Raw genomic sequence first — 19,630 nt, 5'->3', positions numbered from 1 at the left:
GGATTTTTCAAGGCTTATTCTTTTAGTGATGCATTTCCAGGTAAGAGATTGAGTCCAGAGGATACACTTAGAGTACTCAATGCTGTTTCTGAAAATATCTGGTCGGTAGCCCTGTAATGTATGGTGGTCATCTATGGACCATCAAAGGGCTGGCATGGGCCTTAGTTGTCTTACGAATGTGCGGAGGTGAACAGGGGCTGGCTGAGCAGATGTTTGAAATAATGTCTTTATATAATAAATGAAAATGAACAATCATGCCACCACGAAAAGTAAAGAGATTTATGTATACTAAGAAATGGTGAAAGCATTCTAATCTATCAAGCCCATTGCTGAGACTGCATGTTGAAGGGGTTTTGAGGTCCAATCCTACGATATGGATATGACTGTGACTACAAGTTTAATAGGTTCTGGGGTCCCATCCCATGATCTGGTTATTTTAAAGGAAATGGTGCTGATTCACAAAAGAATGAGTAGTAGTGCTACAGGAGACCTCTTTTACGTACTTTTTCATGCCTTTGTGAATCCGAATCGAAAAGCTCAACGTCCTATTAGCAAAAGTGCCAAGAGGGCACAATCCTTTCTATCGGCAATAATTACATTTATGAATGTACCCTGAATAATCCCATTGTCGACGTAGTACGTAGGAGAATACGTTTTACAGGAGTGCTGCTTTATGTACTCCAAAATGTACCTGTGAAAACCTCCCAAAGAAAGAAAGAATCGGCTGAGGGAACATAATCTCCATCAGAAGTATAATTCACAAAGATATGTGACTTTTTTGCTCAAAGCAAATCAAAATTATGCAAGTAAGAATGAGAAATATAAAACAGGTGTTTTGAGTGTAAATGATGAGGAGCGGGGTTCTCTTATCGGAGAAGCTGTACATATATCTGAAATGACGTACTCGCTATTTCCCTGAAGCTTCTGGGTGGTGCTATATGGGGTCTTGGATGGATCATAATTATTTTCATTTCTAGCCTCTCCTTCCTACGGGGGGGGGGGGGAGATGGGGGCGGCTTTCGCCAAACAAAAGTGCTTTTTGCATCGTTTTACAAAAAAAAAAAAATGTAGACAACCTATACTTTTATCCAGTCAGAACGAAAGCATCTGCTAACACTGCGGAATGAACCTCTGGCCTACATTATCTACATCTACCAACCACTTGAAGCGGTTCTCCGACAAGTTCACGTCCCTTTAGAAACAAGCACTTACCCTCAATATGCGTGTTTATGTTTATAGGGGACACACCCACAGGAAAAACACAACACAAATTACAAATACATAAACACCCACAGGAAAAACACAACACAAATTACAAATACATAAAAATGCATATTTCGTTACAGCAAAACAATCAATGGAATAAGCATTTGACATGGAATATGGACTTGGCCAGGATTTTCAAAGTCTACCCTATAAAAAACTGTCTGGTTAAAAGCTCAAGAGATTTGCATGTGGTATTTTCGTCACTAACCGCGGCTGCTTACGAAGGCAGTGCTCCAACTAAGAAGAAACCCTTTTAAATATCCGGATACACATATGGACATATCACAACGTACCTAATGAATGGTGTAAGATCCAGTGGCACCCATGTTTTAGGTTGTGCTGCTGGGGCCAGTGCTGTCATTGGTTGCTCTCCAGGTAAAATAGAAGGCGACACTGTAGAAAAAACATAAGGATTTTTACATTACATGAATTGATAAGGCAAGTTGTCGCTCCTGGTTTTGTTGATGTATTTGCTTAGCTTAGTGGTTAAATAAGGACTATGAAGGTAAATATATTCTCAGCACATGTTAAGCTCAACCACACTGGGCATCTGTACAGTTGTTGTACACTTTACTGTACTGAGTACTAACTCAATTATTAATTAGGGTAGGAGCCATTTCAACATTATATATATATATATATATATATATATATATATATATATATATATATATATATATATAGTAAAACGCCCTTTTTGGCATGGTTACCCCCCCCCCAACACACACACATTTTGCCTGATATTGATGCTAACTTTGACTGAGTGGGTGCTGGGATCCTACTAACCAGGCCCCAGCACCAGTGTTTATTCCGTAAACTGTACCATTGCTTCCACAATTGGCACACCCCTGGCACACAGCTAAGTCTCTTGTAAAAAAGGTACCAGTGGTACCAAGGGCTTAAGGGCTGCAGCATGCACTGTGCTACCCTGGGGATCCCCTCACCAAGCACATGCACACTGCCATTGCAGATTGCGTGTGATGGTGGGGAGAACAAGTTAAGTTGACAAGGCACCCCTTTCAGGGTGCCATACCCACAAACCACTGCCTGTGGCATAGGTAAGTCACCCTTCTTGCAGGCTTCACAGCCCTAAGACAGGGTACACTATACCACAGATGAGGGCACAGCTGCACAAGCAATATGCCCCTATAGTGTCTATGTCCTCTCTTAGACATTGTAAGTGCAGTGTGGCCATATTAAGTACATGGGCTGGGAGTCTGTCATTACGAACTCCACAGCTCCATGATGGCTTCACTGAAGGTTGGGAAGTTTGGTATCAAACTTCTCATCATAATAAACCCACACTGATACCAGTGTTGGATTTATTGTACAATGCACACAGCAAGCATCTTAGAGATGCACCATGTATTTTACCCAACCCTTTAGTGTAAGGCTGACCAGTCTGTGCCAGCCTGCCACTAACAGACAAGTTTCCAACTCAATGGGGTGAGAACCTTTGTGCTCCCTGGGGTCAGGAACAAAGTCTGCTCTGGGTGGAGGTGCTTCACACCTCCCCCCTGCAGGAACTGTACCTTCGTGGTGAGCTTCAAAGGCTCAGGCCACCTGTTACAGTGCCCCAGGGAACTCCAGCTAGTGGTGATGCCTGTCAACTGGTTGAAGCTCCACTTTTGGCAGCAAGTTCAGCAGGAAAATTAGGAAAAACAGGGAGGAGTGACCACTCCAGCTATGACCACCCCTAAGGTGTCCAGAACTGAAGTGACCCCCTCCCTCCAGAATCCTACGTTTTAGTTTGGAGGACAGGGACCAATAAGGTTAGGAGTGTGCTCCCCTCCCCAAAGGGAGTAAGCACAGGAAGGGTGTGGCCACTCTCTGGGACTGCCCTCAGAACCCTGTAACGCCACTAAATATAGGATTGAAGGGCACCCCTGAACCTAACTCACCAGATTCCTGGCGACCCTCAAGACAAGAAGAAAGAAGGACTGCTAAGATGACACCCCAGCAGACTCCAGACACCAACTGACTCAGCCCCAGACCTACCAGCCTGTCTGCAGCTTCAGAAGCCCTGCTACAAAAACAGGACACATCCTGCAGGACCAGCAACCTCTACAAACCCCCAGAGGACTGCCTGCCCAGCAGAGGACCAAGAACTCCAGAGGACAGCGGCCCTGTCCACAAGAGACTCCACAAAGGACTCCAAAACAGCCCCAGATCTGCGAGTCCTGCCCACTCTGCTCCCGAAGTCCACAGCCCGAGTCCAGGCAGCCCACCGGTCCACAGTTGGTCCCCAGGCGATTCCGACCTTGTGTCCACCCTGGGTTGACCCCTGCTGGCCAACACTACGACGCCTGCAGACTAAATCTAGAGGACCCACCAGACCGCGAGAGACCCGGGCAAAGATATCCCACGCCAACAGGTACCCCTGCACCCGCAGCCCCCTGGCCTTGGGGAATCTGAACTACAGTCCAGCAACGTTAAGCAGGTAGCCCTCCTCCTTGTCCAGTCTTTGGTTTTCCAGAACCAACCTCCTGGACCTAACTTGCAGCCTCTTTGTGACCCCTGGGGTCCTCCTACTGAAAATCATTGGGAGCCCAATGCTGTGTTTGCACCCGGCCGACCTCACCTAAACCCCGCAGGTCTACCCTCCGTACTTACCTGCCAGCAGATCTGTTTCCTAGTGCCCCCAGTCTCCATTGGATCCCAATCTAAATCCAGCACCAACTTTGACCTCTGTTCCCAGCTGGCTCACGTGTTGCTGGTGGTGCATGTTTGGGGTCATCTTGAACCTTGACCAGTGGACTTCCTAACCCTAGGAGACTTGAACTGTAAGTCGAGTACTTGCCTCAAAACTGCAGTAACACTTTCCCCTCCAGGACTGTACTGAAAATTGCACTGTCAACTTTTAAAAGTGAAACGTTTTACTTGCCTGTAAAATGTTTTATTTGCCAAACCCCAAAAAGTACAATTGATACATATTTTGATACTCACTTGCAAATGTACTTACCTGCAGCAAGATTCTTTTGGTTCTAGAAATAAAGGAACAAAATATATTTTTCCTGTATAAATACATTGGCCTTGAGTTAGTCATTGAGTGTTTGCCTCATTTCTTGACTCTGTGTGTACAGCAAATGCTTTGCGCTCCCCTCTGATAAGCCTAACTACTCAACCACACTACCACAAAAGAGAGCATTAGTATTGTCTATTTTAGCCTCTGAGGAACCCCTGGACTCTGTGCACACTATATCTCATTTTGATATAGTATCTACAGAGCCAGCTTCCTACAATACAAATCTCTAGATTTGATATATATATATATATATATATATATATATATATATATATATACACACACAAACACACATACATATATATATGCACATATAAACACACATACATATATATAGATACATACATATTTATACTCACAGAAATAACAATGGTTAAAGTAATGTTATAGTTAGGTTGGAAGGAATTAACAGCTAAAGTTTAAAAACCACAAAAACACTGAAATTCCCCAGATACAATTCAGTTAACTAACTATAACGTGCACCCCCTTGATGCATTGTTAATGACCTCACATATTACATACCTCATGACATGTTTAATGACCACATTGATGACATCACTGAGGACATCTCAAATGACATAATTGATGATAACACTGATGACATCATCCAATGAACGTACAAGTTTGCTACATGCTTTCCCTACTGGAAAGTATTGGCAAGCTACACCTAGACCCTATTTTCTACCACCTTTGCAGTGCTCATAGGTATAGTCTTTTGCAACATGGAGGACATAAAAGATATCAGTAAAAATACCCATATTTAGTAGAGATTATGCTCTTTTTTATTGGTATTCAGGTGCCCAAGGCTAACAATGTCTCTGTATACATTAATGCAATGAGCAATTTATTTAATCCTAAATAACATTCACAAAAGTGTTTGGTCATTTAATTACCTTAATGAGACGTACTTGTTAAAGTTAAATACCTAGGCTGACATAAAATTTTAAGTCAATGGCCTCACATCTAAGATTCAGCAACTCATAAGGCATGTTTGAAAAAATATCTTATGTATATTCTTGAAATTAGCAGAATCCGTACACCATTGCAACAATGCTTATTATCATTCTTCGACTTGAACTTGTTGTAAATGAGTCACCAACAGATTACATAGTCTTCCGCAATGTGTAGTGTGTCAGAGTTTTCATTGAACTTCTGGAAATAAATATCTGTATCGTAAAAATTCTCAAGTTTATATTAAAATTGTCAATAGCACTACATGACAACTTTTTACTGTCAGCCTGTGCACAGAAATCAACTGGTGAATCTATTGTAAACATAAGCTTTAGCTTTCCTCTTATGTTTTGGCTATAGGAGTTTGATTTAAGGCACAACCTATTTGTAATGTATGTCTGCAACTCACACTTGTTGTTTTTGTCTCTTCCTTGTTTAAATTAAGTACTGTTTTAAAACTTTTCATGTAGGTAAACTTTGCACCATATGCAATTTACCATGCTGAATATGTCTTTTCTCCAGGTCAGCTCTGTATATATTCCATGGAGGCACACATGTATATACAGTCAATGCATGCTGTATTTATTTGTGGGCCTTTCACTACTTACTTTCTTTTCTAAAGGGATCAAGCAGTTTATTGTGTAATTTGAAGAGAAGTAGCTTGGATGATGTCATCAGTGAAGTCATCATGTATATCATTCGCAATGCCATCAGTAATGTAACCAATAATGTTAAATAACTTTTCATAAGTGATGTAATCTGTGAAGTCATAAGCAGTGCATAGTCAGGCGCAAGTTATAGTTAGCTCAGAGAACTATAAAGTGGCATTTTCAGTTTCAGTGTTTTTTTGGTTTTTAAGGATTACTTTAAAACCCACTTCAACACTCAACTATAAAATTACTTTAACCATTGTTTTTTCAGTGCCTTTCTAAGATTTTTTTAACATAAGATAAGATGTTATTACCATACCTAGCCATACTATCCCTTTAAAAAACAAGTTATTTACATTCTGTAACGTTCTTTCTGGCAGGGACTCTATCTAACTGCAGATCCATCACCTGAATATTCCCCCAGGCATCAGACTGAACCCTGAAAATCTTAAGCATTACCCATATGAGCTGGTAGACGGCACCTGCAACTCCATGTGTTGAATAGATACCCAAGTAATACCTGCCAGGTGGTGGGTCTGAGAACTGACTCAGACTAAAAAGTCCTGCTGCAGTACTGAGTGGGCAAAATGCTCATTTTGGCAGACCTGGCTGTCCAGAAAGTAGTGCTTCATTAACGTATACAGAAATGTCCACGTAGCAGCCTTGCAAATGTACAGGACAGGCCCTCCACGTGCCAATGTAGTGGTAGCAGGATTGGCTCTGCTGGAATAAGTACATAAGCCTTCAGAGTGCTGTTTTTTAGCCAATGTGTAGCACAATCCAGTGAAAAATGGTTCTGTTCTGCATTGTCTTGCCGCCCTTTGCTTCTGCGAATCCAATAAAGAGTTGATTGTCCTCCTGGTGTTGTCTAGTTTGACTTATGTAGAAACTGAAACCTTTTAAGATCAATGCAATGCAATCTCTCCACCTTAGTGGGGCGAGGTGAAGAAAAGAACACCAGGAGGGTGAAGGTTTGCCTGGCATGAAAAGGAGTAACCACCTTTGGCAAAAAAGAGGCACATGTCCTAAGACCATCTTGTCTGGGTAGAACGTGGTGAAGGAGGGTTAACAGAGAATGACTGTAGCTCGCTCACTCTGCCTGTTGAGGTTATGGCCATGAAAAAGAGTGGTGTGAGGGTAATCAGCCTAAGACAACAGCTGTCTAGAGATTCCAAGTGAGAGCACATATGAAATACCAAAACTAAATTCAAGTCTAGCAAGGGCATAACAAAAGAAGAAGGTGAAAACAGAGGCTGTAACCCTTTGAGAAAATACATCACAACTGGTGATTTACAGAATGAAGACTAATCCAGCAACTGTACAGGCCTAAATAGCTGACAGGTACTCTTTAATCATCCGTAAAGCACAGCCTTGCTATGCTAAGTGAACACAAAGAGCAAAACCTCAGACAATTTGGCATGAAGTGGGTCAACTTGTTTGGTAGGGTATGAGGCAACAAAATCATCCTAACTGCAGGTGTATACTGACTTGGCGGAGGAACACTTGGATGCCAAGGTAACATTGACAACCTCTGGAGGGAGGTCAAAAGCGTGCAACTGCTGCTGCTCAATTTCCCAGGCTGTGCAGGTCCAGGTGCAGGACCCTGCCCGACTGCTGTAACAGGTGATCCTCCTGAAGGAGCAAACTGATCGGAGGATAGATGCTCATGCCCAGGAGTTCAGGATACCATGCTCTCTGTGCCCAATTTGGAGCCACTAGGATGAATTGGAACTGGTCTGGATCTTCTTCAGAATCTGGGGCAGAAGTGGTATTGTCAGAAAGGCATACAGGAGTTCCAGTTTCCAATCTAAAGAGAATTAGCCTCTGAGTAAGAGCTGCTCTGTTACTCAGAAGTGCTGATATTTTGTGTTTTTATCAGTTGCAAACAGATGAAACCAAGGTTCTCGTCATTTGTGGAGGTACCCTGTGCCACCTCCAGGTGTAACCACCATTCATGATCCACAAGGTATCAAACGTCTGAGTTTGTTTGCCCTGGTGTTTAAAGATCCCACAAGGTGCTACACTACCAAAAACAATTCTGGTGTTCCAGAAGCACCCAGAGACGCAGAGTCTCTTGGCACAGGATCTATGACGCCACCGCACCCTGCTTCTTGCAGCATCACATGGCAGTAGTATTATCTATGAACACCTGATACAACCTCCCTTTGACAGATGGCAGGAAGGTTTTCAACACTAAGCGGATAGTTCTCAGCTTTAGCAGGTTGATGTGGAGCTGGGATTTCGCTGGAGACCAGATGCCTCTGATCTTCACCATTCCCAAGCAGCCATCCAATCCCTGAAGCAATGCATTGGTTACAATTGTCAGCTATGAGTGAGGTAGGAAGAGGGGTCTGCCACTGACCCAGTTGTGGACTAGCAGCCATCATTGCAGATCCTTCTTAGTCTCTTCTGAAATCTGGACTTGATTAGAAAAACCCCCCTGGGGCTGTACCCACTGGAATTTCAAATTCCACAGCAGATCCCGCATATGCCACCTGGTGTGTGTGACCAGCAAGACAGAGGAGGCCATCAGTCCCAGCAGCGTCAGCATTATCCTCATTGAAACTCACAGACTGGGGCTGAAACATAGGGATCATTGAAACTTTGTTGCATCATGGTCAATCTGAGTGGACTGTGAAAGGATGACGTGGGCTTCCTCTTAGACGATTAGCAAAACCTTGAGAAAGTGAGTCCTTCCCTAGAAACAACTGATCTCAATGGTAAACTGATAGATGAGTAAACTTACTTTCAGAAGGTCTCAATACACTTCGATTCACAATCAGGAGGAGTATTAGGGAACTGTTTGGGTTCCCAGAGTCCCAACTGGCCTTCTTTCGCTTCTTCTTGGCCTTACCTGAAGACTTAGACCTCGATGACAACCTATTGCATGTCCAGCTTTTGGAATGGGACTGGGCTCTCCCCTGTGACTTTGCATAACCCGGGATCGTTTGATGCTTGGTGACGAAGAGCTTCCCCTTGTGCTCCCATATAGTCCTCAGGTAAATCAAGGTGCAGTTGTCCCAGGTCTTGGAGTTGTGTTTTGATTCCAGACATCACAGGCAAACCAAGTGGGGTTCAGTCATAGACATTTATACGCAACATTTCCCACAACATTTCAATCCTGCCAACTTTGGAGGGGATATTTCCCATGCACACTGGTAAAAAATAGTTTTGAAGAAATGTTTTAAAAACGTCAAAAACACAGTTTCAAGAGACCTGGTCTAGTTCCGGATCCATGTCTGATAGCCTGGCAAGACAGGAACCGATGTCAACGAGCCTGGGTGGTGGCTATGTTTGCCCATGCATGTCACTTCCAGCGCTAAACAACGTCAATGAAGAGCCACCGGTGCCACGTCCCTGCACACAGCGTGGTTAAGATTTTTGACTGGCACCTGGAGGAATATTTAAAAAGGAGAGGACTCGGTGCTTAGATAGCTCAATCAGAATTTTATTTCAGTGAGTATCTGTTTTTTTTATTTTAGGGAAGATCATATTACCACACCTGACTATAACGTATACTTAACCTTTGTTGTTTTCATAAATTTATACGGATTTTGAACATACTTAGACAACACCTCTACTGCATACAGCCTTCAGCCATTCACAACAGGGGGTTGGCAAAGGTCAACCCTCTTCTGGTGGCCAACCCACTATTCTCTATCTGTGTGCCCTTGCTCCCATCGCCTGCCTTCTGTTGTTAGCTTGCTGGCCCTGCCTCATTCCTGCCTGCTCTCTGTTCTCCTTCTGAGTGCTCTGGCCCCTCCAATCTGCCCTCTGCGGTCAGCTTCCTGACCCTGTCCCCCCTCCTCTGTTCCCCATGTGCCTAGCCCTTCTCTTTTTCATCTGTTCACTGTGGTTTATTGCTCTGCCCCTGTTGGCATGTCCTCCAATGTTATGTTAAAAGAATTTATAAAGCGCATGGCTGCCCCACCAACAGGGCTTACCAGTGCCCCACCAATAACACAGCACACCACACATAAACAAATATGACAAAAAAGGCAAAGAGCACTTTATAGATATGACATGAAATCTAAGTTGCAAATAACCAATTTTAAGCTGTTTCCTAAAATTAAAATAGTTCAGTGTTTTTCTTAAATATACAGGCATATTAATGCAAAAGGCCGGAGCAAGAGCACGGAAGGAGCAGCCTCCTTATCTTGTTTTGTTGATCAGTGGGGTAAGGACAAGATTTATGTCAGCTGAGAGGAGGGTTTTCGTAGGTAAGTAAGGCTGCATAATTCCAGAGAGAGTAGGGGCTCCACATGCATACATAATCGTGTGGGCTGTAGTCAAGGCTTTAAACAGTATGCGTTTCTCAGTGGGCAACCAATGAAATTTCTGAAGGAGCCTAGCGGCAGAACAGAATTTGGGGAGAGCAAAAAGTAATCTGGCAGTATCATTTTGGACAGACTACAGATTTTTTTTTAACCAAACTCTTGGTGCCCAGATATAGAATGTTACAATACTCCAGGTGAGCCAAGATTAAAGACTGAATTATCATCTGCCAGACTTGAGCTTGGAAGAAACCAATGATTAGTTTAAGTCCTCCAAAAAGACCAAAGCAAGTGCTGCTCAGTGTTCTAATTTGGGTCTCAAAGGAAAACGGGTCGTCCATCCCGATGCCTAAATGCCCGAGGCCTTCTGTCCACCAGTGGTCATCCCAATTCTGGGTATGATTCTCCAGCGGAAAGACACTGGTTTTATTGGGATTTAGTTTTAGGCAGTTATTTTTCATCCAATTGGCATCTACAAGCATACACTCCTGGAAGTTGGAGATATCTTTTGTTGCATCTGTTGAGAGTGTAAAAATAAGTTGTATATCATCAGTGTGTGAAATTAGGGAGATCTCAAAGGACTTCACAACCTCAGCTAATGAGCTCTCATAAATAATAAAAAGAGTAGGGCTCAACAAAGAGCCCGGGGAAAAACCATGTTCCAAACGTCTCTGTCTGGAGGAAAAGGTGGGGGTATTACTGGAAAGGATGGAGGCACGCCATGTTAAAACTTTGCCTCATTTTATGAGTGTGGAGAAGTAGCACCTTGTCAATCACTGTGTCAAATGTGACACTAAGGTCTAGGAGAATAAGGGCTCATGAGGTGCTTTCATCTGCTGCTCTACGGAGCGCCTCAGTCACTGCTAAGAGAGCCGATTCTGTGCTGTAAGAGAGTCTGAAGCCATTTTGGGATGTGTCAAAAATGTTGCTGACCTCTAGAGACTCAGTCAGAGGACTGTTTACATGTTTCTTCACTACTTTAGATAGAAAGGGTAGCAGGGGGATGGGACGGTAATTTTCAGGTTTGGCCACGTGAAGGGACACTTTCTTCAGAAGGGAAAATACTTTTGCATGTTTCCATGTCTTATGTATCAAAGTCGAGGACAGGGAGAGGTAATCAATTTCTAAAAAATGATGGCAAAATAAATTCATGAACTTTTAAAACAAGGTCATGTTTGAGTGGGTCATCTGGAGAACTTGACTGCATAAGGAGGTTAGAAAAGCAATTCAAGTAAGGCTACATAATTCAGTTTTGCCTTTGGCTCATCTGTGAGCAAAGGCAGTCCACTGCTTCAGATCTTTCACTTGTCAAAATAAATTGAATAGATATTGCTAATCTTTTCGACAAAAAGGTCAGCTAGTTTGTTACAGTGATTATTCGAGGCCTAAACCAGCCCTTATGCAGCTACCAGTATTGTTAATCTGTTGATAATGGAGAAAATCTATTTTGCCAGATTATTACTGTTTATATTTTTATTAGAAAAGAACTCCACCCGAGCTTTCCTAATCATTTTATGATAGATTTTTACTGTGTTCATATAGAACCCCTTAGCTAGAGTGTCAAAAGTCTTTCTCCATGCTTGTTCAAGTACTTTCCAGTGCTGCTTTTCAGCAACCAATAATTCATTGAACCAGAGAGTGGAAGATCTTTTTTTAATCTGGCTCGGACATGCAGGCATAAAAACATTGAGGGCTGAAGTAAGCCATGACTTTATCTTGGACTGTGCATGATCCACATTGGGATCTAACTGGGGAGTGTTCCTTCAAAACTAGCAACCAAAATCAGATTCAATTTCTGCCATTGCCCGCTTACTGCCCTGCCACCTCCCCCATGCTGTGTGTGTGCGCCCCTGTCCCCTCCTTACTGCCCTCCTTGGTCGACTAAGCTGTCCCTGCCTGGCTGCCCTCCATGGTCAGCTCACTACCCGCTACCCCTGCCCTCTGTTCCCCGTGTGCATGCCCCTGCTTCTACCTTCTGCCCGCTGTGGTCCATTATGCTGACCAGATCAGGTCTGTTTGCTGTGGTCAGATTGATACCCGGGTCCCCCTTCTGCCTGGCCTCTGTTCACCATCTGTGTGCCCATTCCCTACCCTGCCAGCCATCTGTGGACAGATTACTGCCCCTGCCCACGCCGGCCTACCATGTCACGTAGGTTCTCATTAGGATAATGAGGCTACTGGATTTGCGTGGGAGGATCGCCTAAGGTGTGGGCACTGAGTACAACTCCACACATGGTGACACCTGTCGGCCTAATCTGGGGTTTCCGGGCAAACTAGCAGCGCCCCATCTCTGACAGAGATGATTGTGGAAACCAAGCTCATGGTAAGATAGACTCCCCAGGGAATCGTGGTACATCAGATCTCATCACGTTCTCTCAGTTACCATAAACTCACTCAGGCAAAGACAACAGAGACAGAATAGTTAGATAAAAGCAGGTGCACAGCAATAACGAGGATAATGAAACACAAAAGGAGCAGGCTTATGACTAAAAATGTACAACACAAGAACAGTCCTACCACGCTGACCACGCTGTCTAAACAGGGGAGTGGATCTATAACCCCTCACCTACCCTAAGTATGAGCACAGCATACTAAGCCTAATCTGCCCTTTGGGTTTCCCCCCTGTCTAAACAGGGGAGTGGATCTATAACCCCTCACCTACCCTAAGTATGAGCACAGCATACTAAGCCTAATCTGCCCTTTGGGTTTCCCCCTGGGAGAACATCATCCCTCATACCTGAAGAAGAGGCCTGAGGTCTAGAGAGACACCGTCCCCATCCAGTTCAGGGCTCGGCCGTCTAAGCAAGTAGCTGTAGCAAAGCTTGCAGCAATCAGCATATAGTAGCGGTCATCTGGCTGGAATCTTCCTCTAACATGTCTGGGACTAAGGGGTATACAACAGCTGACATTATAAGAAATGGTCCCCACGTATGAGTGTGTTGTTTTTTGTGAATGCAGTGGACATAGCATACCACGTTTGTCAGCCTTCCTACCTGACTATAGCCTTGTAGAAAGCACAAAGTGAGCTACATGTCCTACTAAGAACACAATGCTTTCCTAGGAGAAAGGGCAAGAAGATAGAGAGAAATAAACCAGCACCGCAAATTAAGCTATTGCTATAAAAACAAAGCAACGCCGTGTAAAATGTAATAGGGTGAAAGTGCACAGTGGCAGGCCTAGTTAGCTAAAACAACATGTCTAAAACCTAACTAAAAGAGCCATACAACAACCCTATGTGGTCAGCTTTCTCCCCCTGCCCCCTCCTTCTTGCACTTGGTTTTCCATGTGCATGCCCCTGCTCCCTCTTTCCTACCCTCAATGTTCAGCTGTGCTGCCCCTGGCCATGAAGGCCTTTCCTCTGTGGTGAGCTTGCAACCCCTTCCCCCACCTACCTGCCCTGTGCTTTCCTTGTCTGTGCCCTGCCCAGTCATTCCTGCCCATGTGGTCTTTTGTGCTGTCACTGCCCCTCCCACATGCCCTCCATGCTTAGCTTGCTGAGCCTACATACTTCGTCCCTCCTTTCTGTTGTCCGAGTCAATGACCCTCCCTCCTGCGTTACATGGCCAGTAGTGCAACCACTGCCCCTTCCGTCTGCCCTGAGTGGTTAGCTTGCTGTCCTTGTCCTGCTCCCACATGCGCTCTGCTGTTCATAAGCATGGTGTCTGTGTGAGTCGTTATCTTCCCCCATGATCAGCTTGCTCAACCTACCCCTACCTCTCTGCCAACCCTCCAGTATCTGAATCCATGACCCTGCCCCCTCACCCCAGCCCTTAATGGTCTGTTTTACTGCCACTGTCCCTCCTGCCTGCCCTGCTCCCAAATGTCCTCTGTTATCTGTGTGCATGCCCCTGCCTCCTCCCTCCACTGAGCTGCCACTACCCCTTGTGCTTGTTTTGTGTGGTCTGTTGTGCTGCCACAGCCATTCTTGTCTGCCCAGCAAGGTCAGCTTGCTGACCTTGTCCCTGCCCCCTCACCCCTCTACTTTCCATTGTCTGAGTATAAGAGCCTATTGTCGCACTCCTGCTCTTCATAGTTCATTGTGGTGTCCCTTCCTCCTGTCCTTCATGATCTGCTGTGTTGCCACTGACACTTCTACCTGACCTGAGTGGCCTGTTGTGCTGCCACTGCACCTCCTGCCGACCCTCCTTGGTCAGCTTGCTGCTCCTAGTTCAGCTCCCTTCCTTCTGCCCTCTGTTGTCTTCGTACAGCCTCTACCCCCTCCGTTCCACCCTCCAAGGTCCTTTGTGCATGCATCTGCCCCCTCCTTCTCGCCCACCAAAGTCTGGTGTGCTGCCACTAACCATACCACCTGCTATAGACAGGGACCTGGCTTGGCAGTTCAGGCTAGACAGTTCCTACTGGAGCAGGACCAAAGCTGATTTGTACATAGCTGGATCTAATCTGAGAGGCCATGGTGGTAAAATGAATGATGGATGGAGATGCAGGCCTGAGTCATTACCAATGGCTGAAAGATTCAAGCAACCCATCCATCCCTTTTTTGTTTACTTAAGTCCTTTGGTGCAGTGGATGACCTGCTGACATCCTCCGCAGTGCTGTAGGTGTTCATGGGTCATCCACCTACAGGGGGCAGGTTTTTGGAGGAAGTTATTGTGCTCCCACTGAGGCTTCCCTGCATGTATTTAGATATGGGGGATAAGGAGGAACTGCTTCTATGTAACTCCCCCACCTTCATCTATCAGTGACATCAGAACCCTACAAGGTGTACTAGCGTCACTGATCACATTGGAAGGACCATCCAGGAGCAGGTAAGGCAGCTCCCTGTGCAGCTTGTGGGTTTTTGTCCTCCTACCCTGCCCCTCAGTGTAGGAAAGGGGTGAGCCTCTCCTTTCCAGCAATGCCTTTTTCAAAACAATCCCTGTTTGTGGATCATGGACACACTGCAACTCATGAGCAGGGATCCACAAGACATCAAGGAATTATATTAATTAAGTGGGATGTCGGCCCCTCGGCATGGTTGACCCTCTCCCCCCCCGGGAGGCCATATATAATGTATATTTATGTTTAACCTTCCCTGGTGGAGCCCATTGACCCTGAATGAGAGGAGCTATTGGCTTCTCCAGTAAAGGAAATTTGGCCACCATTTTGATTTTTAGTTTTGTGCTGCCCAGGACCTTTCAAGCTTTCCTGGGCAGGAGAAAATGTGTAAAGGAATGTTGGAAAGGGGAGAGCCTCAATTTCCAGTGATGCCTTGTTGAAACAGATCCCTTGTCATGGATTGTGAATGAACCGCAGTCCAAAAGCAGGGATTCCATTAGACACTAGGGAAGTCTTGTTTTGTGTGCTTAGTTGGCCCTCGGGCATGGTGAACTTGCCCATCCTTGTATATAATATGTTTTCCCTTCTCCTGGGGGACGGGGGAGCATATTAGCCCCTGATGTGGGGCCTAAAGCCCCCCCAAAAGTGATGGGAAAATGTGGCAGCCATATTTTTCATTGTGGGCGGGGCTTGTCTAGTATTCCCTGGGCAACAAACATTTTTTGAGGTTGGCCCCAAGCACGTTTCGACCCGAGTGGTCAATATATTATATTTGCTTATTTACCCTTCCATTGGGGGATGATTGGGCACCCTGCTAGGGGTCATGATGAGGGAAAATATGGATGATTTTATTTAGGCATATGTACCTGAGTTTTTGGCACTCCCCGGCCACACAATGTGTGGAGCAAGGGGCAATCTTTCTTTTTATGGGTCTTTTTTCTCTACCAGAGACCCTCCCAAGGAAAGGAAAATATGGCAGTCATATTTATAACTGCTGCAGTGGGTGAACCCATTTCAGGTAGCAATCAGTTATTAGGCTGTTTACATTTTGCTAAGGCCATGGTATTAAGGTGGGTGGGCTGAAACACTGTTCTAAGCTGTGGTGGGTGGAAGCAAAATGTGAATGGTTGAACCCATGATGTATTCCATGCTGTGTAGAATTACAGTACAGTAACTGATAAATGGTTGAAGTGTACGGACCCATTTTCCAAATGATATTTGCTGGTTGAAAGTAAAATATGAATTACACAGGAATTGATCAGTGCTTGATGTGGGCTTACACATTGCCCTATGCTGTGGTAAGTGGAAGCAAAGGGGCAGATGACACAAATGGCTAACTTCATTGTGTCTAATCCGCATTCTGCTCTTTCACAAGGAGTGTGTTTCAAAAATAAATTTCTCCTGGCATTGGGGGAAAATGTAGCATAATAGGCTTTTGTTTTTTTGTGTGTGTTCTTTTGCAGTATGAAATAACATTTTTCCTTATCTATTTCCCTTAGCTTCGTTGGAGATGCTTTTGGCAGAGTTAGATCTTTGGATATGTTTTTGGCAGCATTGGCTCTTTGAAAAAGTTCTTTGTATCAGATGAGTGCAAGTTTGAGACTGTTGTGGTTGTGATCACACTTTACAACACTCTCACAGCCTTACATTACCATTCTTTCAGTACACAGCACAAACACAGCACCCCAAACACAGGCACACAGCATTCATTTCTATGAGAATCTCTGCATTCTATCTAAGCCAGAAAGTTTTAGTTAACAAAGGTAGATGGCGTCTAATTGGATGACTGCTTCAGAGGCTCTAACTCAAATAATGGAGAAGAGCTGTGAGGGAGGGTCTGATACTGAGACAGCATCAGAGGGAAAGAGTCATGAAGCAGGATCTGGGGGTGATTTTTCAGCTGGAACTCCTTCTGATGACAAATCATCTTCCAGTGATTGAGAGGGACATGGCCCTGGTAGTTGTGATATCCTGTTGCGAGCACTAACTGTTCACTGAAAAGCTAGTGACAGGGAAGATCAGTGGAGAGTGCAGAAAGATATGGCACTGAGCACAGACAGAATGCTGACTTGATATTTTCTGGAGATACTGGATGTAAGGTCAATACAGCAATTTTTTTGCCTAGTGACTAATTGCATCCAATTTTGGATGCAGATTTCCCTGAGGAAATTGTGCAGCATAGCGATTTGCATGCTGAACAGTTTCTGTGGGAGCCTGGAGGCACTCTGGCGCCTCACCCTAGGGCACACCTGTGGACCCCCACTTCACTCAGGCAGCTGAAAAAAAACGTTTTGGGCCTACTGCTGAAAATGGGAATAGTCCACAAACTAACTGTACTGTCCTACTGGCCTGCTTTTGCGATTAGGGTAACACCAGGTTTCGCATTGGTCATGAGCTGAGACAGAGCTATGATTTTGCAGTGCATGCTGCAATTTAATGACAATTCTTCTGCAGTGCCACAGGACCTCCCAGAAAAGCTATCCAAAATTCGGCCTGTTTTGGAACATTGCTCTGCCAAGTCCGAGATTTAGGGGGTTATTACAAATTTGGAGGAGGTGTTAATCCGTCCCAAAAGTGACAGTAAAGTGACGGATATACCACCAGCCGTATTACGAGTTCCATAGGATATAATGGACTCGTAATAAGGCTGGTGGTATATCCGTCATTTTACCGTCACTTTTGGGACGGATTAACACCTCCTCCAAAGTTGTAATAACCCCCTTAGACTCCTAGATAGGATAAAGCAGTTGATATGTCCTTGATCTTGAACAAAGAGCAACTGCTGTTAATGCAGTACATACCTAGTAAAAGAGTTTGTTGCTGCATCAAGATGTATATTTTATGGGAAAGCTCAATTGGTTATGCATACAGCCTGAGAGTAAACACCGGGAAGGACTCTGCAATAAATCCTGCTGGATGTCCTTCTACGGTAGGAGTGAGTGAGAAGATTGTATGAGACACTACCCAATCTATCCTTTATAAAGGCCACAATCTTAATGTACTAGATCGATTATAGGTGAGTTCCCACTTCAAAAATTACTAATAATGAGCACAATGCTTCAGTAGTTGTTTATTACATAGAAGACATCAGTTCCATAGGTTTATAGTCCAGTTAATTAATGATAATCTTGAAGCTGAGATTAAGTTCCAAGGATCAGCAACATAATAGTCCAATCAACTAATATCAAGGTTGGAGAGAAATCAAGTAACAATATTCGATGGAAGAACAGCCAACACGTGTTTCGCCCCTTTAGCGGGTAGGCGGGGGCTTTCTCAAGGCCAGTTCAGAGCATAATGAAAAACTTCTGACATCAATTGTCACAATTATGGATAGGAATCTAAAGATGCGGTAAGCAAAGGAAATACTGGCGAAAGATCACCGGCGCGTCCTGCGTTCAATCGCTGATTTTTCATTATGCTCTGAACTAATCTCAGCTTCAAGATTATCATTAATTAACTGGACTATAAACCTATGGAACTGATGTCTTCTATGTAATAAACAACTACTGAAGCATTGTGCTCATTATTAGTAATTTTTGAAGTGGGAACTCACCTATAATCGATCTAGTACTATAATTATTGGGAGGCTTAGGGTCCAGGCCTTCCGATTTGGAGTTCTCACAACTATCTCATAAATTCGGCATTCTAAGGAAGTCAACTGGCTGGACTCCCTTTTTTCATTTCCACAATCTTAATGTAGATAACTTCTATACAGGATTCTAGCTGTTTAGTGAACTGTACAAAGCTGGCACTCTGGCTTGAAGTGCATTAGAAATAGGATTCCCTTATGAGCTTGTTTGTAAGAAGCTCCAAAAAGGAAAGAGCAATGTTTTGCATTGCCGCAAACTGCTTGCTGTCAAGGTCTCAGACAGGCAGGAAGCCTACGTGCTCATTACGCTTGAGAAAACATTTCAGGTCATAGTTTGGGGATAGTTGACAGAAGTCCTCAAGCCCACTTGTATAAGTGACAATGAGTGGAGTGGATAAAAACATCCAAGTTCTTCAACCATATGATGTGAACCGTAAAACAAGCACATTATATAGGAAGTTGGCTACTCACCTGATGCAGTTAGCAACCTACAATGCGTATGTTGTGTATGTTGGCACATGACCACAGGAAGACTGATATCATTCTTTGACTTTCAGTTGTCTGTTATTGAAAACCTTGCTGTGGTAAAAGCAGTAGTCTCTACTTAGCCTGTTGTGAAGAATATTGCAAGACAGCAGGATTGGCACTTTGCCAACAGCATTTCTGAAACACAGCAAAAAGAGTCACCAATATCGCCGATGCAGAGTTTGTGCTCAGCAAGAAAAGTGGCAGGAGAGTAGATATGACTGCCCCCAGGACCCATCTCAGTCTGGCCTGTGTTTGCCAATTTACTTCTCTTTGTACCACACAAATGTGAGTTGATAGGAAACAGACTCAAGTAGTGCACATTGTTTAGGAGTTACTCTCTGTCCCAAATGACTGTACATGGATACATAACTTTCAGTGGGCCCTTACTTGAATAGCTGTGTAGCCTTGGAAATTGGTCACTTGAATTATAGAGAATAACTCTAATCCAAGACTTTTTTCTTTCTAAATTGGATTTGAGTCACCATGCATTTATTCACTGTAGCATAGTGGCAGACATTGGTCTTGCTTTTGGCTCTTTCTCACCTTCAAGTCCCATCAAAAATGTGGGGGA

The 19,630-nt window shown here is 44.2% G+C and overlaps 1 protein-coding gene across 2 annotated transcripts in view; it reads right to left on the bottom strand.

Moving 5' to 3' along the window:
* Positions 1 to 19,630, bottom strand: part of ADGB (androglobin) — an 871,677-nt gene that overhangs the window by 57,466 nt on the left and 794,581 nt on the right. For both annotated transcript variants that reach the window (XM_069235154.1, XM_069235155.1), the window contains exon 33: positions 1,560 to 1,659. In XM_069235154.1, coding sequence (XP_069091255.1) covers positions 1,560 to 1,659 — 100 coding nt within the window. The remainder of the gene's footprint in view (positions 1 to 1,559; positions 1,660 to 19,630) is intronic.

The sequence above is a fragment of the Pleurodeles waltl genome, chromosome 5 (assembly GCF_031143425.1).
Source record: "Pleurodeles waltl isolate 20211129_DDA chromosome 5, aPleWal1.hap1.20221129, whole genome shotgun sequence".
In the NCBI taxonomy this organism is placed as follows: domain Eukaryota; kingdom Metazoa; phylum Chordata; class Amphibia; order Caudata; family Salamandridae; genus Pleurodeles; species Pleurodeles waltl.
Note: the sequence above shows the minus strand (reverse complement) of the source record. Positions and strands in the feature narration are given on the sequence as shown.